The 19,456-nt window shown below is 42.8% G+C and overlaps 1 protein-coding gene across 2 annotated transcripts in view; it reads left to right on the top strand.

Annotated features, from left to right (window-relative positions):
* The first annotated feature begins 1,157 nt into the window (after positions 1 to 1,157).
* rgma (repulsive guidance molecule BMP co-receptor a) overlaps positions 1,158 to 19,456 on the top strand; it is a 30,116-nt gene continuing 11,817 nt past the window's right edge. The window contains exon 1 of one of the 2 annotated variants that reach the window (XM_054733100.2): positions 1,158 to 1,196. In XM_054733100.2, the coding sequence (XP_054589075.1) occupies positions 1,192 to 1,196 (5 nt within the window). In that variant the 5' untranslated portion in view covers positions 1,158 to 1,191. Of the gene's footprint in view, positions 1,197 to 18,301; positions 18,815 to 19,456 lie in introns of those variants that run through there. The other variant, XM_015964528.3, reaches the window with a different exon arrangement.

The raw sequence follows: 19,456 nt of genomic DNA, 5'->3' as shown, positions 1-19,456 counted from the left end.
CTGACAATCATCATTTGATGCTTAAACTGTGTGACCCTTCTGGCCTTCACGGAGCCTGCAGCACATTAAATGTTCATCAGTTTCTAACGAGCTCCAACGGAGCCTTGCCTGCTGTTCCAGAGGTGGTGGATCTGAGTAAAGGTTGGAAATTCTGGGATGAAAACAGAAAAACTCTGAATCAAAGATATCTTTCACGGTGGACCAAAGACATTAGTTCTGACTAAAAGCTAAAGGCTAATCCAAATCCCTAAGTGGATTATACTTAAATCAGCTCCAAAAACATAAAAAACTGTGCAAACACTATTTTATAAATCTTTACACTACTATGATTTTGCGATGCACAGTAATTTGTGGGAAATTCTTCAGCTTTTAGTTACCTACTTCTAAGTGCAAACAGCACCAGCAGCCACATTTATGCCGAAATAATTATGAAATGTAAATCTTTATGTTGCAATGGTTCAAATATTGGAGTTAGTGAACAGTTTTGACATTTTGAAGGTTGGAGTTGTTTTAAGACAGAAAATATGCTTTGGAGTTTGGTTAATTCCGACTATTATTAGCTCATACTACTATTAATACAAATAGCAGCATTTTATGACTGCATTTTACAATATTTCTGCTGGATATCTAAGTAATATAAATGAAATATGGAGGATATTTAATTTAAATGAGTACCTAGGCTCTTATTTTGGTTGATAGTTACATTTGAATTGCCTCAGGCCTTATTTGCTTCTGTGATTGAATTCAGCATTTAAGAAAATCAATCATGTCCTTTCTTTCCTGACACATGATAATTATTACTTGTCTTTGCTAACTCCCAAAATGCTGTCCAGACTTTGTGTTCATCCCACTGCATTTGTCTTTGTCTCAATCTACCCATTTGTTGCTTTTTTTGTTTGTCTTTTCTTGGATTTTGGCATCTTTTGTGTCCCACTGATACATCTGACTGGTTTCCCACCCTGCAAGATTTTGTATCTCAAGAAATAAAAATATCTCTCTTTCATGTTTTGTTTTCTTCCTGATGATTTGCTTTCTTTTTTCTTTTAAGCTTCTTTTCAGGTCTCAGCTAAAATCTGCAAGTTCACCTTAAAATCACAACTAATTTGCATCTTTGTCCTTTCAGCAAACCCACATTTGGATAAAAATGGAAATCTACCTACTTCAGTTACAATTGTGCTGAAACATGCTAATATGAGGTAAGTGGATGCATCAAGAGCCCTTTATAGATGTGTCATGAAAGATGCTTCTTACTCGTTTCTTCAACAGGACTTAATAAAGGCACAACACAAGTGTGGGGTTGATGCTGCTTTTGGCTGCAGGCTGCAAGATGAAAACTGAAATTAGATGTCTCTAAAATGCCTAGATGCTGCACATAAGCTATTATTTTCACCTGAAGGGTACAAAAGATGAGCTCTGAGGCACTATGCTTCCAGCCCAGTGCACTGATCTCATTAAAATAAATGAAGAAACTGGTATTTTCTTGCAGGAATAATAATAATCAGTGAAAAATGGAGCCTGAAGCTGTGGAATCCAGTTTGAGCTCATCCAAGCAGGGTTTGGTTTTCTGCTCAGGTCTCGCCGCGCTGCTGGTGGTTTAATAAATCAGATTAATGGTTCTTATCACTGATAAAACATAAAAGCAGAGGCTGATTCAGACCAAAACCCAAGTCTCAAGTCATTCCACTTACATCTTAAATTTTACTTTTTACTATTTCACATAATCGTCATTTTTTTAAATGTTTTATTTATTTATTTTTTGCTAAAACTGTTATTAATGCACTCAGCCCTCTCATTAGTACCAGCTTCCAGGGTAGCAAGGAGCTGATGTCCATCTCCATCTGGGTGAAATGTGGGTATGTCCCGGGGAAGGCATCCATCAGGTCATGTAGAGACAAACAACACACACACACACACACACACACACAGGAACAGATTGGAGACACCAGTAAGCCATGATCTGTGGGATGAAAATGAAGAAACCTACATGCATATGCACAGGGAAAACAAGGAAACCGCATGCAAGAGGGCATTGAACCCAAGACCCTTGGTTCCACTGTGCAGCCTCATCACCGTAAATAAATAATAAATCAATCAGTCTTGTCTGCATTTACATGATTTACCTAAAATATAGTTCAGATATTACAGATGGTGTTTATCTTGTTAATTTGCCATTAAATATGATTCAAGACCTGCAGAACAAAGCTGTAGTCAAGTTTTTTTTTATCATTCCTCAGACCTTTATGGAAGCCCATTCCCGCCAATCAAATTTAAAAAAAATTATTATTATCTCATAATTATGACTTAGCTATCTCATAATAATGAGATACTATCTCATTATTATGAGATAGCTAAGTCATAATTATGAGATAATCTCTTTTTTTTTATCTGAGTGGTGGGAATGGGCTTCCATAGACCTTCAATAAGCTGGTGTGAACTCTCCAGATCCTCTCTGGGTGTTGGATGGATGGATGCTGCTTCCAGCCTGAAAACAAGGGAGAGCCGCAGCTGCCTCAGGACTTCCCGCAGGCTAAAATCTGCTCACCGAAAGTGCAAAAATGTATTAGTTTGGTTAAATTTTAAAATCTGTGCACTTGATTTATAAAGAAAGCTTTTATAGTGCTGCTTCACTATCCCGGATTTCTTCAGTTCATTTTTTTTCAGCAGTTTTTTCCCTCAGTCATGCAGGATGAGGTCACATTCGTATAGAAAATATCTTTAAACATGCAGCCTTTTCAACATATGATTTAAATTTAATTTAAAGTGGTTTTAACTCATTCTTGTGGGTTTCTTTGTCATCAGTGAAGGCTTTCTGTTACAGTACTTGTTTGCACTGACACATGAGACAAATCTGCTGATAACCCAGATTCCTAATTTGTCATATGGTTAAAAAATGTACCTGCTGATGGTATGTTTCATCCTTGGTTTACTCTGACTGGCACAAATTGGAGGAAACGTGGATGATTCAGGGGCATGTAGAGGCAAAGGCATGAAAACCAAGTCACTTTTCTCTCCAGCCATTACTAACTGCAATAAAACACATTCAAATGGTGGACATTAGAAATAAAATGCATTAAATTTTTCCTTTTAACACATTATCTAGTATTATTTGAGAGGTTTTGAAATATGTGCATGGTTTTGGTCCAAATGTATCAGTATTTTATTACAAAAATATACATGCACTCTGCAGAGCTGCTTTTTGTTGCAGCTGGTTTTTGACACCTAATATCACTCCTCCTCCTCCTCTTCCTCCTCCTCATTCTGAAGCTTTTGGGGATGATTTCATGCATAAGTTAAACTCATATGCTTCTAAGGAGCCCAAGAGTTTGCAAAAGCACACAACACAGCAAACTGCATTTAAACTAGTTGCATTCAATAGCATTTCAATCAATCAATCAAACTTTATTTGTAGTACTTTTCATATGCAAAAAATACAGCTCTAAGTGCTTTACAGGTTAAAATCACCCCATGTAACCCATAATCCCATAATTTCCCCAAAAATATAAAAACAATGGTGACAGTTGCACCCCACACACACACACACACAACCCATTTCCTAAGGAACATGCACACGCACGCACACGCACACACTCACGAATAACAAATAAATGCATGCACGCACACACAAAACTTTTAATAAATAAATAAATTAATTAATTAATTAATTAAATATAAGTAAACACTAGGCTGAGTTCAGACAGCATTTCTGCAAGGAATGCAATTTATCTAGTTAAAATAATTTTCCTCTTAATTTGTCAGCTCTGTCTAATGGAGCATTCAGTGAGGTAGAAAACGAATTCCTTTTTAAGGAACAGAGCGCCCGTTATTTCTCTGTAGTTTAGTGGTTTAATGTTAAGTGTTAAAAGGGCATCTACTGAAATAAATGGAAATTTATTTCTACCCCTGAATGTCATTAGAGCTTTCCTTTTTCATTTTAAACTTATTTTGTCCAAGTCTGAAAGTCTGAACCCTTCCCTTTCCTCCAACACACCTGATACAAACTACACAGTTATTCTGCAGAGCTCAGCCAGGTGAGGAGATGATTAGATCACTTGATTCAGGTGTTTTGGAACATGTGAAACCTGCAGGGAAGAGTCCATCGGGGAGTTTTGTTGGCGATGTCTGATTTGTATGCATAAGTGATTGAATACAGTCATGATAGCAAAGAGCAAAAACTGAGGAAGAAATAAGCTGCAGTGACTGCATCATAATTTGACGTTAAAGATGTGAGGAGATAAAGACGAGGAGACAGGATTTCTCCTTCTTTGCATTGCAAACCTAAAGCTCTCACTGGATTAAAATCCCCAAATAAGTCAGATTTCTAATATAACGAGATTTTCCTAACTCATCTCAATTTTCAAGCAGTGGAGTAGGCGGAAAAGGAAGAAAGTATCTGCTTCTTTATAAAATATAAACTTTTGTTCATGTTAGAATGTTTTTATGAGAAAACTCCTGTTTGAACTTTAGGAGCCTGCAGTAATGTGGCCCATATGCACCTCTAAAGCAGCCTCTTTAATTCTTTATTAGGGTCTTTCCCATCGAAACACATAGGAATCAATGCATGACATAAAGCAAAAAAGAAATTAACAGGACATCTAAAATCAACTAAATCAGACTAAAATGACCAAGCAGAACCTGACGAGTCCTGCAGTGGTCTACTGATACTCGCACAAGCATCCTGATCATTTCTAACTACAGACAACTAAAACTTAAATGTAAACAAAAGACAAAAAGACCACTGCTTCATAACTTCCTTTTGTCCGTTGGTTTATCCTAAAGTTCCTTGAATACATATCACAATGCATTTTTATATATATCTTTTATTTTTATTTTTTATCTTACTTTGTGCAACTTGAACAGAGAAGTACCCCTTCACATATCATACATCAAACTGACCCGCTCAGTCTGAGGAGGTGTGCCATTACTTTTCTTGGTGTGCAGCATTGCCATGGTGACTCTGTAATAGCTTAGATGGAAGACCTGTGAAGAAAAACTGAACATCAGAAAAAGTTTAAGAATATCCCTGAGATTACCAGAGTAAACCAGAGGAGCAGGCTGTGGTGTGGGTCAGAGCCAGAGCAGGATGGTCCAAGAAGGGGCAGGCGAGAGGCAGAGGTCTGTGGGAAGATCTAAAGTCCAGTTATCAGAGATGTGTTTGGTATCCAGAAAGAGCAAGACGAAGGAATCCAAGGAGCATAAAGAAGGTCAAAAACAAGACAGTAGGTTTGAACTGAACGCTGGAATATTCAAAGGCTTTCAATGATCTGACTGGATGGCAGGATGGGTCTTATATGGCAGGAGGAGCAGGTGAGTGGCATGGGAGATGAGCAGGCTGTGGTTGCTGACGGAACAGGCATGGGTGGAGCTGGGCCATGACAGACTTACTTTGCAAAACGAAATTTTTTTTATTAATGATTTTTATTGCATACCCAGATTATTGAGTGTCACTTGTCCTGCTGTCAGCCTTCCTCTTCTCCTGTCTCAACCTGCCTACACCCTGCAAGGTGGGAAAATGCCAGTTCTCTGATTGGCCAAGATGTTCTTTAAGCTTCTGCTGGACCTTTCTGTGAGAGCATAGCAGATGCCATAAGAGTTTCTTCAGCAACGTTTTAGTTAAAGCTACTAGTGAGACGAGCAGAGTGCAAGTTCAGACAGAGCAGATAAAGTCAGCATAGCCTGAAGGTAGCTATGACTCACAAATGTTATTTTGGCTCTGGTTTTAGGATTTTTTTTTTATTATTATTAAAGGGGCTAGAGTTTCCTCTTGTTTCACTTCTTTCTTTAGTCAAGCTCCAACATTTCAGCGTTGCTGCAACAAAGAGCTGTCAGTGAAACATTAACAGGCTTCGTCTTCACCCCACTCTTTGACCAACACCTGACTGAACAGCTCCTCTTCTTCATTTTACATTTTACAGCTTGTTCAGCACTGAGCCCTCTCTTCTTCTCAGGGTCTGATCTTGTTAACCTGATTCAGCTAAAACCGTGGCAGAAAATTACGGTATTACTTTACATAACACACGCTCAATCAATAACAACATCATTTAGCCCGGAGGTGAGGTCCACTGCCTCACAGACCCAGAAAGGGAGATGATATTTTACAACCGAGTCTTTTTCCTGTAATTAGACATCCGTAAGCTCCTCAATTACTCCCAACCCTAAGCGCTGACATTTCCACAGCTCATTAGAGAACCACAACACACTTTGCAGAGATGAAGTGGACGAGGCTGAGCGAGGGGGGGATACGAGGTTGGACGACCCGCTGTGGTGCAACCTTTCCGTCTTCACTAACAATAAAGGCATTTTAGGAACTGCTAATGGGAACTGGTTCCTCCTCTGGCCCACTGAGGCTAGCATACATCTTAATGAGCTTCAAATTAATCTGGTGAATTACTTTCTTCAACGGGTTTATACAGACTATAAATAGCAGCAGTTATTTCGCTCACCAGTTCAGCTTTACTGACCTGCGATGAGACTTCAGAGCTCAGAACAAGGGACCAATTGATGTGAAAAGTTGACAGGATCTAAGACGTGCTCATTTGAGGTTTCTCGTGTTTTCTTTAATACAAAAGGAGGAAATGGAGTATTAAAATGTGCAGCAGGGTGAGATATGGGATTAGTGAGGGCCGATGTCTTGGCAAGGGAAGTGTAAAGTCAGTGCGTGTGTGTGTGTGGTCAGGGTTGTAATAAAAAGTAGCTAAAAAGCAGCTGTGAGCCGTGAAAAACAAGCACGTTCACTATTCCTCAGTGATGAATATTTTCTTTCTGGACTGGAAACAAATGAGCTCTTTCTAGTATTTGTACAAAATATGGTTTTTAATGATATGATAAGAACTTTTCCTATTCTGTCTTCTTAAAGGGATATTTTGTTCATTCCGAAGTGTGTTTTGGATAAAAGGTATAAATAATTACTCATTCATCCACTGAAGATTGATTAATTAAAGCGTCTGTGTGGAGAAATAGAGTTTCCATTCATCAGGACTGAAAGTCTGAACCAAGGCAGCTTCGATCTGAAAATTTCACAGCCATTCATGCATGTCTCTCTATGAATTTGGCAAAAAATAATTATAAAATAATTTTGTGCCTAATTTCGGTGCTGCTGGTGATATTTATGCTTGTAGATAACAACAGATTTCCATGTAAAATAATTGTGCAATGTAAAATTAATCTAGTTGGTTTTTGTTGTACAAGGACAGCACAAAAGACAATGTTGCATGTGAGGGTAAAGTAACCATTGTTTTGTAGAGGTTTTCTAGCCAAGTGTTTCCCAACCCTGGTCCTCAAGGCACACTGTCCTGCAGGTTTTCCATGTTGCCCTTTTAAACACCAATGTTTTGCTGCTGCCGCGCACCTGTCTTAAATGAATGAGTGATTAACAGGCATGTGCAGCACTTGATGTCCTCCTGAAGAGGCAATGTAAATCAGGTGTGCTAAAGCTTCCCTTTCCCCAACCACTTGGGCCTGTTCTTCTGGGGGAATCCTAAGGTGTTCCTAAGGTGTTCCTAAGGTGTGAAATATAGTGTCTCTGAGGCCTAGTCCACACGTAGCCAGGGTTTTTAAAAAACGAATATCCGCCCCTCCAAAAACTTGCATCCACACCACCTCATTTTTAAAAGAAACTCTGTCCACACGTACCCGGATAAATACGTTGTTAAGGACATGCCAGACCTGTAGGCGGCAGTACTTCCCCCGTTCTTAACCCTCGTCCTTCATCTGTGGTCTTCCGCAAGGAGCAGTAATTCCGCTTGCAAAAACAAACAAGCAAAAAGCACTTGGACGATTGATAAAGCGAGCGCAGCTCTGAGGGCATCCATGCTGTTGGCTAGTGTAAACACAGGTCGCACACGTGATGTCAGCATTTTTTGTCGCGGAAAGTGACGTTGCGGACCTTAAAACTCCGATTTTGTCTGTCCTCACGCAGACACCCAAAACGGAGAAAACGCAGATCTTCACTTTGGCCGGAGTTATTAAAAAGATCCGTTTTCGTGAGAAAAAACTCAGTTTTCGTGTGGATGACAGGCCAAAAAGTAGAAAAATATCAACGTTTTGGCAGATCCCCGGCTACGTGTGGACAGAGCCTGAGAGTTTTGGGTCGTCCCTTGGGTCTTCTCCCAGGTGAATGTGCCCGAAAAACCTCACCAGGGAGGTGTCAACCTCAACTGGCTCCACTCGATGTGGAGGAGCAGCAGATCCACTCCGAGCCTCTCCAGGATGACCGAGTTTCTCATCCTATCTCTAAGGGAGAGCCCAGACACCCTGCGGAGAAAACTAATTTCAGCCGCTTGCATCCGTGATGTCATTCTTTTGGTCACATTCCAAAGCTTGTGACCATAGATCAGGGTAGGAAAATAGTGTAGGCAAACCGTTTGTGCACACTCATGTCTGTGGGTTTAAAAACACCAACATATGAGTCTCAACACTTCATCCCAATTGGAGGTAATAATGAATTAATTTGTCAACCTCTTTGAAAAGATAATAGGAAAGTAAACGTTATATTGTTTTCTCACCAGTATGTACGATGTTGTGCTTCTCAAATTATAAAGGATCAGCTTGTGTGTGTGTGTGTGTGCGTGCGTGCGTGTGTGTGCGTGTGCGTGTGTGTGTGTGTGTGTGTGTGTGTGTGTGTGTGTGTTGTTTCTTTACCATCATTTTAGAGGAAGAAGTGGTTTAACTGCAGCACGAACAGTCAACGTGGTCAGTCAGTGTGCCCCGGGGCAGCTGTGGCTACATCGTAGCTCATCCCACTAGCATGTGAATGTGTGTGTGAATGAGTGAATGACTGATTATGTTGTGAAGCAACTTGGGGGGTTGTAGAACCCTAAGAAGGTGCTATACCGTACAAATACAGGTCATTTAACATTTGAAAATCTACTCATGGGGGCTTGGCGGTCCTATTAGACGAGTGAAAATGCTAAATAAATGTCACAAACATAGTGGTTAAAGAAGGCACAAACAGGTCTGTATCACCCTTATTTCTCCAAACAGAGTCTGTTCAGAAAGATTTTATACCAATTATTTATAACTTTTACTCTGAGGCATGTATCAAAAAGGCCAAAATATCTATGAAAGTATTCTTTTTTAAACTTGCATCCACCTGCACCGGGTTTCTATGCAGCTATTGAAACAAGACGTGACAAAAGCGAGAGCAGTCTGAAGCTCCTGCAGCTGTGCATACATGACAACACTGCAGGACACTGGTAAAGTTCAACAACCAAGCAGAGGAAGCCAAAACATAAAAGACGTGAGGAATTCAAGACTGGCTGCTTATTTTCCAAAAACACAACCCCAAGAAGGGTTCATTTAGGACAGCGTGCAGAACCGAAAATTAGCTTGTTGTAGTGGAATCTTTGTGGTCAGAGCATCTTTTCTGTCATCAGACTTTATTATTTTTACATTTTAAAAAAATAATGCAAAAAAAGGGTTTTTTTTTTTAGGATTTTTGCAGCACCGAAGCATGAGGGGCACTTATACAGCTGTGACACCAAATAGATTAAAGGAAGCATTCATTTAAACAATACTCATTAAGTCTGATTTATTTTTGCAAGAAACCCATTTTATCATTTTAATTCCAGCTGATCAGCGGGTAAATTTTCCCATCTATTGTCTGCATGAAATGCAACACAAAGCAGGGCAATGATGATAATAACACAGGAGACAAATGTAGGCACAACGCCAGCATTTCCATTATTTCCGCACTGAGGAGTTAAACCTCATCTAATTTTACATTCATAAACTGAATATAGACAGCTGCCCTCTTTTTCTGCACAATCTCAGAAGCAGGAAATTAAAAAAGGCAGCTGTTTTGTTGAGATAAGCCTCATTTTTCGTGCATGTATTTATGCCATCTTGCATGCAAATGAAGTCGTGGATGCTCATAAACATGATTCAAAAGTAAAATAAACTGTCTACAAATTAAGAAGATCGTACAAAATCTAAAGGAGTTTTTTAATTGTACTGAACTTAGTTGAGATCAGTTCTGTTAAGCAGCCTGTCACACCCTGTCCTGTCTCCCCGTTTGGTTCAGCCTTGTGTCTCCGTTAATTGCTCCCACCTGCCTCTCGTTTCCCAATCACCTTAGCTCCTGGCCCTCGTGTATTTAAACCCCTTCTGTTCTGTGTCTTGTGTCGGATCATTGTTTCTATGTCATGCGTGCTCCAAATTAAAGTGATTGTTAAACGTTCCTACCTGTCTGCCTGTCTTCCTCACCCCGTTTGGATCCTCACCTCTTCTCCGCTTCATTCGCCAGCACGTGTGATAGAATGATCCGACCAGAACCCGTTAAAGGATCCAGCGGGGAGATTCTACCCTGGGAGTCCCTGCTCTGGTTCCTCTCCTCCGACCACCGGCCAGCCTCTCTTCCTCCAGCTTTGCCTCGCTGAAGACGCCGTCACCGACCTTTGGCCTCGGTGTTCCTCTCCACCCTCCCGGAGCCAGAGGGGAGTTTGGACCGGGAGCCGCTTCCAGATCGCTCCAGTTTCGTAGGCACGAGCCTGGCTGTCTGTTCCCCCGGAGTTGGTCCACGGCGTGGGGGAAAACGCCGAGCTCCACCGCAGCCCTGTGTCCCGGGACGGAGCTGCGGACTCGCCGCTGCCCCTGCCCGACGCAGCAGCTTGGACCCGCCCCCGGCCAGATCAGCAGTCCCGTCTCCAGCCCAATCGGCACCTCCGTCATCTGCAGGCGGAGGAGCAATGCCTGCAACCCAGCTGACAGAGCTCGTCAGTCTCCAGGCGGAACTTGGCCGGATCCGCCAGCTAGTCAGCCTCCAGGAGTCCCACCTGGACACTCTATCCTCCTCGAACCCCCAGGAGAGGGCCTCGGTCCAGCCGGCAGCTCCCTCATCTCAGAGCCAGAGGAGCGAGCCCGAGGTCCGCCCAGCGGAGCTCGCCGGTCTCCGGGCTGAGCTGGCCCAGCTCCATCAGACCCTCAGCCTTCAGGAGCTTCAGCTGGATGGTCTGTCCTCCCTGCTCTCCCAGTTTCCAGCACCACCAGTTCAGACGCAGCCTGTTCCAGCGGTGGTCCCGGAGGTTGCACTGCATCCTGTCCAGGCAGCCCCTTCCGCAGCTGCTCCGCCTCCACTCCAGAAGCAGAAGGTTCTGGCCCAGAAGCAGATGGTTCTGGCCCAGAAGCAGATGGTTCCGGTTCCGGCCCAGAAGCAGATGATTCTGGCCCAGAAGCAGATGGTTCCGGTTCCGGCCCAGAAGCAGACGGTTCCGGCCCAGAAGGAGACGGTTCCGGCCCAGAAGCAGACGGTTCTGGTCCAGAAGCAGACGATTCAGAAGTCGACGCCCCCGGACCAGAGGTCGACGCCCCCGGGCCAGAAGTCGACGCCCCCGGGCCAGAAGTCGACGCCCCCGGGCCAGAAGTCGACGCCCCCGGGCCAGAAGTCGACGCCCCCGAACCAGAAGTCGACGCCCCCGGACCAGAAGTCGACGGTCCCGAATTCGACGGTCCAGACGTCGACGGTTCAGAAGTCGATGGACCAGAAGTCGACGCCTCCGGACCAAGAATCGACGCCACCGGACCAGAAGTCGATGGAGGTCGATGCCCCTTCCAGTCTTGTGGTCGACGCCTCGCCTCGTGTTCTGAAGTTGACGCCTCCTCGTGTTCTGAAGTCGACGCCTCTTCGTGTTCTGAAGTAGACGCTTCCTCGTGTTCTGACGTCGACGCCTCTTCGTGTTCTGAAGTCGACGCCTCTTCGTGTTCTGAAGTCAACGCCTCTTCGTGTTCTGAAGTCGACGCCTCTTCGTGTTCTGAAGTCGACGCCTCCTCGTGTTCTGAAGTCGACGCCTCCTCGTGTTCTGAAGTCGACGCGTCCTCGTGTTCTGAAGTCGACGCCTCCTCGTGTTCTGAAGTCGACGCCTCCTCGTGTTCTGAAGCCGATGCCTCCTCGTTTTCTGAAGTTGACGCCTCATCCACTCCAAAGGTTGACGCCTCATCCACTCCAGAGGTCGACGCTCACGCCAGTCCAGAGGTCGACGCTCTCGCCAGTCCAGAGGTTGACGCTCTCGCCAGTCCAGAGGTCGACGCTCTCGACAGTCCAAAGGTCGACGCTCTCTCCAGTCCTGTGGTCGATGCCGTCTCCAGCCCAGAGGCCGACAACGCCGCCTCCAGTCCAGAAGTCAAGGACCTCTCCTCCGGCGTCTCTGCCTCCGGCCGCCGCCGGTCCTGCCATCACCAAGCGCGGACCCCAAGAGCCCGTCGGGGTCTCCTCCTCTGCCGCAGACGCAGGCGGCCTCCAAGAGCCCGTCGCCTCCTCCACTGCCGCAGACGCAGGCCTCCAAGAGCCCGTCGACTCCTCCTCCGCCGCAGACGCAGGCCTCCAAGAGCCCGTCGCCTCCTCCTCCGCCGCAGACGCAGGGCTCCAAGAGCCCGTCGCCTCCTCCTCTGCCGCAGAAGCAGGCCTCCAAGAGCCCGTCGTCTCCTCCTCCTCTGCCCCAGGCGCAGGCCCCCGGACTCTGCTGGTCCCTGCCTCCTCTCCGTTGGTCCCTCGGTTCCTCTTGGCCCTCCCTCCGGGTCCCCCTCCTCCCGCCCTGCTCCTTGTTCCTGTGGGCGTCTGGGATCCGCCCTTTGAGGGGGGGGGGGGGGGGGGGTACTGTCACACCCTGTCCTGTCTCCCCGTTTGGTTCATCCTTGTGTCTCCGTTAATTGCTCCCACCTGCCTCTCGTTTCCCAATCACCTTTGTTCCCGGCCCTCGTGCATTTAAACCCCTTCTGTTCTGTGTCTTGTGTCGGATCATTGTTTCTATGTCCTGCATGCTCCAAATTTAAGTGATTGTTAAACGTTCCTACCTGTCTGCCTGTCTTCCTCACCCCGTTTGGATCCTCACCTCTTCTCCGCTTCATTCGCCGGCATGTGTGATACAGCCAAGCTAATAATGCATGGAAATGTTACATCATGATGTGCTGTTCAGTGAGTAGTAGTTTGTTGTGGATTTTGGTAGTGATACACTGAAAAACAGACAAAGATTTCAAAAAAGTTGTGACAGACGCACACCACGGGAATTTGGTAAAAACATAGAGGTTCCGCCTACTTTGGAGCTCATTTGAAGTTTAAAAGAGTCATCGAAACTTGACTTAATGTGACTGAACTGTCATTATTATAAGTTTTATTGTTTTATTCAATCGTAGTTAGAATTTTATTATTTTTGAAGACTTTTCCACAAACTGATGATTTCCCATACACTAACCTCGGCTTTCCACCGGATACGTAAGCATGCGAAAAGAAACAACCTCAGCAGCGCATCTCTTCCCAACAGGAGCATTTCAGACGCTAATTAGCAGCAAATGCATTCAACACAGCTGGTCCCTTGAGGTTGTAAAATTACCTGAGAGTTGCGAGATCACACGTGATTTGGCTAGTTATGTGATAACAAGCTAGGTAAAACATGACAGCATGTATTCAAAAGGTTTCTGATTTTTCACCTCAGTGACAAAGGCGTCACAGGTAATTATGATTTTTCTTTACTAATAAACTGACAAGAAATGTGCATGTGTCTTTTATTTTGAAAGTTACCAGATCTATTACACTGGTCCCGTATATGACTTCCTGTTTGGACCGAGAGGCACAACAGTGTGCTTCTGGGACGCGTGCAAGACAAGCTATTATGCGCCCCATGAAAATGAACCCACTGAATACAATGGTAGCTATTAGCTGTGTGTCATGCTTCATGAATGTTATGTGAGAAATACACATCCAGTAGAAACCCAGGGTTACTTTTAAATGAAAATTATTGAGTATTGAAAATTTCCTAAATATTTATCAAACTAACATTTAACATTCCCACAGCTTTTTCAGTATATTTGCATATTGTACATCAAAACATATATTTTGTCTTCTTTCACTCACTGTGGATGTGTAGATGTGTTTAACTGAAGATGAAAATGTATTTTTCAGAAATCTCAGGAATTTCTAATATTAAATGAGCGCGGAAAACTACCGGTACTCTCTGTACACTAGAACAAAAGTCCCGGTACGCTGTGAGGTATAATTTAGAAGTGCCTGTACTGCATACCGATGTGTACCAGCCCGTTTAAAGCACTGATCACCCCCAGAGTACAGAGAGATCTTGGTCAACGTTTCATTTATTTCAGTAACAGCATTTCCTCAAAAGTGAAGGATACCTTCAACTTGTCACATCTCCTAACTAAAACAAGATAAAAGCACAAAGCACAAAAATGTGCATGTCCAACCATGAGACCCTCCTTAAGCTTGTGGTTTCAAAAATATATATATATATATAATTTTTTTAAACTTGTAGTTTCACCAAAGCTACAGTTCAGTTGTGGTTTCTTTTCAGTGCACACCAAGCCCAAGTAGGCATTTCCTGCATTGGAATGGCACCCTTCTGAATTTCTCCATAAATGTTCAAGTTAATACATTTATAAAGTCTCTTCACTGCTGAAATGTCTGGTACAAGAAAGGAAAGAGGAAAAGTGAAAAAACATCCTTTGCAAAGTGAGAAAAAAGAAAATCAATGAGGTTTTCACACCCCGGTCTCCTCCTCCTGTGGTGATATTTCTATCAGAGTCCCATTTATCAGTCTCTAATGGGACTCTTTGAATTCATACTCACATCTTATTACCAAAGGGGGACACACTGCCTGAACCAACCTCTATTCTTTAAATGCCATTCATGTCTGTGACCATGCATCCTAATGCATTTTCATTCCCAAGGGAGACTCTCAGATGCCAAGTTAATGTAAAATCAAAGAAACACCCAATGGCAGCAAAAGCTGAAATGTAACCAGATAAACCAGTCTTGCTTTTACTGGATATGTGGAGGTTCCCTTCAAAATGTGTTTCAGCTCAGATCAACAGCAAGCACTTGTGAATATTATAGCAATATTACTTCTTGTTGACCTCAACAGGAGAGCAGTAATTGTTTTGTGCAATTTAAAATAAGTTGTTTTCAATGATGAGTAAGGGTTGGCCACAAGCACACAGCTCCATTTAAGCTATTAATGTGCTTTCTTTTTCTTCTGGGTGTCTAAAGTGGATGTTTTAGGTTTGTGAATTCTCTCGTTTTAATGGAACTTCTTGTTTCTGCAGACAAAAAAATCTTTTAGTCATCCAATTATTTTCTGCCTCACCTCCTTAGGGGCACAGTGAAAATATCTGCTTGATAAATGACACAAACAGGTAGATGTTAAGGTGGATTGAGCTGAAAGTTATTACGTCTTTGTTACAAGTGATGTTTGTGAGCTGGTAATGAGCTTTCACGTTTAGCTTGAAGGTAATAGAGGATCAAACTGTTCTGTCGAGTTCTTTAGAGAGGTCTGAGTGCAGAGTTGTGTGTGCCGGCTCTGATAACAGAAGCTCAACACAATTAGATGAGCTTCTTGTGATGCATTTGAAGCTCAAAGAGCACCAAAGTCACTTTGAGCATTTAATGGTTTACATGCTGATGCAACACATTCTCACACCCAAGGCAGTTGATGCCCGGCATGTGGTCATGTGTTCATGAGCACATCTTTTGTCACTTTTGATGTTTCTTTCCTCCATGTTTTGTAAAACACACCGTGACGCTCTCATATTTGATACGTTAGATGGACTCTTTTGCCTTTAATGAAATTTAAAATTGTGGGATTTGATTAAAGGTGTGGAACTCTGAAAAAAAAATTTTAATTGTTACTTTTTTATTATAATTGGTCACCGTAAGCTTTTCGTGCAGGCTGATCATGAAAATAGTCTGCTACACCTATCTCCTGCATTAGCTTCTGATAGACAGAGAAAATCTAGGATTTGAAAAGCCTGACAGATCTACGTCACACTGTCACTTAACATTCCTGGACTCGCCCATCTTGAGTCGTGACAGGGAAGGCTGAAAACATCTCAGCTAGTATAAGCTAACCATTAGCATTAGCAGCTCAACCACATGGTAGCAGCTCCTGATGTGAGTTATTTGTGGAGATAAATCATCATTGTCACAGGGCAAATGGAGGTAGTGGTAGAGTCGTGGTGCTGTCATCCAATCTGAGGCTAGATGTCCAAATATCAGGAAATAAGAATCCAAATTCTGCTGTCTGCTGCCACTCTCTGCTGCAGCAGACTTTTTTTTTGTCCCGAGTACAGCTTGCAAGGCATTCTTACCAGAGATCACTGCGAATGTATTAAACAATTTCTCCACACCTTTAATTGTGTGGCTAAAGTAAGGCGTTTAAGACGTGTGTACATTTTGTCTAAACCGAGTGAGCCTTTGCCTGCAAATGAAAAATGCGTTGTCTATATAACAAGTTTGCAAAATAAACTTTTCTTTTCACCTTGACAGATTTATTTTTGTTTTTTTTTAACAGGATGCACAGACAAATAAAGAGAAACAGTCCTAAGTGAAGATGAAATGGGTAAAACAAATGTTGGATTGTCTTAGTTTTCTATTAAATTAACATGAAAGCACAATGAAATCCATGCATGCAGAACATCTGAATGTTTTTTTTTTAAATCATGGTCATGTTAAACTGATATGTTGCAGTAACTCATTATCTCAAACACAGCTGCTGCACATACCTTTCTGAGGTAGGGGCATGCATCTGGCCACCAAAGCCATTCTTTCCACACCGGGGTGTCACTCTTTCATGTTTGTTTGTTCCATCAGTGTAAAATATGCTGCTTCTCAATGGCCATGTGGGAAAGGCGGGACTGATGGGTTTTGCAGAGGTCAGTTTGCTGCTGGGTGCACAAACGAATGAAGCAAGACGACAGCTGTATGTGTTCTGCAGCTCAGTGCAAGATCCATCTCGACAGAAAAAGAAATCACAGCCTCATCAGGCATTTCTAATCAGCTCAGTCTTTGGGATGCATCAGTAGAGTGGTGTTTGTAAAGTCATGCAAAAAAAAAAACATACTGCTATTATTCTGCATTAGCTTCAAATATTGCTCAAAACAAACATTTAGAATCAGATTTTGTTATATAAAAATAAATTTGAATATTTAAAATCAAATCTTAATATATACGTTTGAAAGGAAAAAAAATAGTAAGTCTAAAAGGTGGACTTTGAAGATGTGGTTCACTCGTATAATTAATACATTTGCAGTGACAAAGGAGTCCAGCGCTGCCTGATACTCCAACTCCTCACTCCAATACAACCAACCACTGCAGAGTCATCAGAAATCTCTGAATGTGGCAGGTTTCACTACAGTGGCTGAAGTAGTGGTGGGTGAAGAGGAAAGAGGAAGGAACAGCCGTGTTAGACCACTGTGTCCAATACACCGTTCTGAAGGTGCACACACTGTCTCTCTGCGAGGTCGTTCACAATCCAGGACACAAGTGAAACGTCTACCTGCACTGCTGTCAACTTCTCACCCTGAAGGATGTGTGATGGTGGAATAGTCAGAAAACAAGACCCTTGCATAGCTGTTCAGGACTTTGGTCAGAAGTTAAAAACAAAAACAAATGTTGCATTGATTGAAGTTTATATGAATAAATAATAATAAATAATAATGAATAAATAAATCCATATATAATAGATGGGGTTGCATTTAAGTATTTAGAGTCAAATTGTTTCTGTGATTTTATTTAAGAGATTGCTTCATTCCGCTTTAACTTTGTGAGATGTAGTTTATCATCTTTTTAAGATTTCAACATTTCAATGTAACTTTATATATTTAGATTTGATTCAAATGTATGCAGAAATTTCAAACAGCTAGATATAAGCCTTACACTGTAATTTTCTAAATGAACGTGGTGAGACATGAACTTTAAAAATTTACCACGTGGTTTGTATTGTAAGGAGGAGCTAAATGTTAAATTTGCAGTATTTAATTTTACAATCAGCACCCTGTAGGACTCTGATTGTTCTGAGGCTTTACAGATAAACTGGAGCATGTGGAGATTCTGCATGGACTTCAGAAGGAAGAGAAGAGGGGGTTGTGGTTGTATTTTCTGATCCTAAAACACAGGTGCAGCTTTAGCACCCCCCACTCTGCTTTTTCCCCCAGCTGCAAAGTGTTTGTCCGTCTGATACCCCAGTAAATCCTGCTTTTTTTTTTATGGATTTGTCTTTTTCAAACCTGTGATTTGCAGAGATGAGGGGTAGGTGGAGGTCATTCTATAATACATCTGACAGTAAGGGGGTGTTAAGCAATCAGTGTGGCAAACTAAAAGACATCAGTTCTGTCAAAGGTGCAGAGTCTTCTCGCTGATCAGAATTTATTGTGGAAATAAACATCAAATATCTCATTTTTATGCAGCTGCGCATTTGCAAACCCTTATTTCCTGCAAAGACGTGTGCGCAAAACTAGAACATGAATAGAGGTTGGGTTGGGGTGGGGGGTGCTCTGGGAATTTGGGGCTTCCACGCAGCGTCACGCAGAGTCGATCATTGTCTCTCTCACACTTTCTAACAAGCCATTTCACAAGATCCAGACAGCGGATCGGGCTGTGCGCAGCAGCAGCAGCGGTTTCACCCTCAGGGCTCCTTTCTCTCCCCTCCGTCGACAATAACCAACAATTTGGATTCTCCACGCGGATGAGACCAATTACTGGACCTAATCTCTCATAATGTCTCCTTTCCGATCGACTGATGTCAAACGAGTTAAGAAATGAGGCCGTGGGGATCGAAGAAGTTGCTGTTTCACGTTTAAAAGAAAAAAAACTGATTTGACTGCAGCGCGCACTACTGGGGATCATGCACCGACTGGTGGATTTTACGCTCGGAGAGCCGCTGAGTGCGTTTGCTTTCGGATTATTGTGACATTCTGCATCATTACGGAGGTTTTTTTCTCTTTTGAACCAAAAGGAAAGAGAGTCTCCTTCTTTTTGCTCTTGTTCGCTTCGGGTTCCTGCAGAACTCCAGAGTCGCTTAGAGCCCATGCAGTCGCAAAGGTTTGTCCGTGTTGCTTCTTTCATGTAAATGTATGTTATAAGAGTTTATCCTGCAATTTGTGGGCGGTTTAAACAAACATTCTGCGTTTTAGTACCTGAAATATGCAGTTTTACCAACAATTTAATGTCTGAAAAGATGCATTTCTGCACAAAAGAAGATCTGATTCTCCAATGTCACATATAAAACAACTCGTTCTTTCATTACAAGGACATTTATTAATATGTTATGATGCCAATGGCTCGCCACCATAAAGCTGACTTTAATGTGCGTTTGTGGAGGGTTTTGCTTCCCGCGCGCCTGCAGGATGCAGCTTTTCACCTGTTCAATCCTTTAGATGCCTGACAGCTCCAATTAGACCAATAACCGGGGTTGTCCTGCAGCTCACATTTAATGACAGCTTTGCCTGTCCTCGTAAAGCCATGTGCGTCTTGGTTTGAGGTTTCTTTAACAAGCGCCATCTGTTGGAAAAGAGAAGCTGTCGAGGTAGATCTGGTAGGGAACATTTGGACACTGAGCACAGAGCCAGGCCTTAGATTCATCATGACATGTTTGAAATTGTGTATTCCTCCATGCAAGAATGTGACTGAAGAGAATGTATTTCATTTTTTCTCCCTATTTGCATTTAATGATGGATCTGAAAA

This window comes from Nothobranchius furzeri, chromosome 4 (assembly GCF_043380555.1).
Source record: "Nothobranchius furzeri strain GRZ-AD chromosome 4, NfurGRZ-RIMD1, whole genome shotgun sequence".
In the NCBI taxonomy this organism is placed as follows: Eukaryota; Metazoa; Chordata; class Actinopteri; order Cyprinodontiformes; family Nothobranchiidae; genus Nothobranchius; species Nothobranchius furzeri.
The sequence above is the reverse complement of the archived record's forward strand: the minus strand, read 5'-3'. Positions and strand labels throughout refer to the sequence as shown.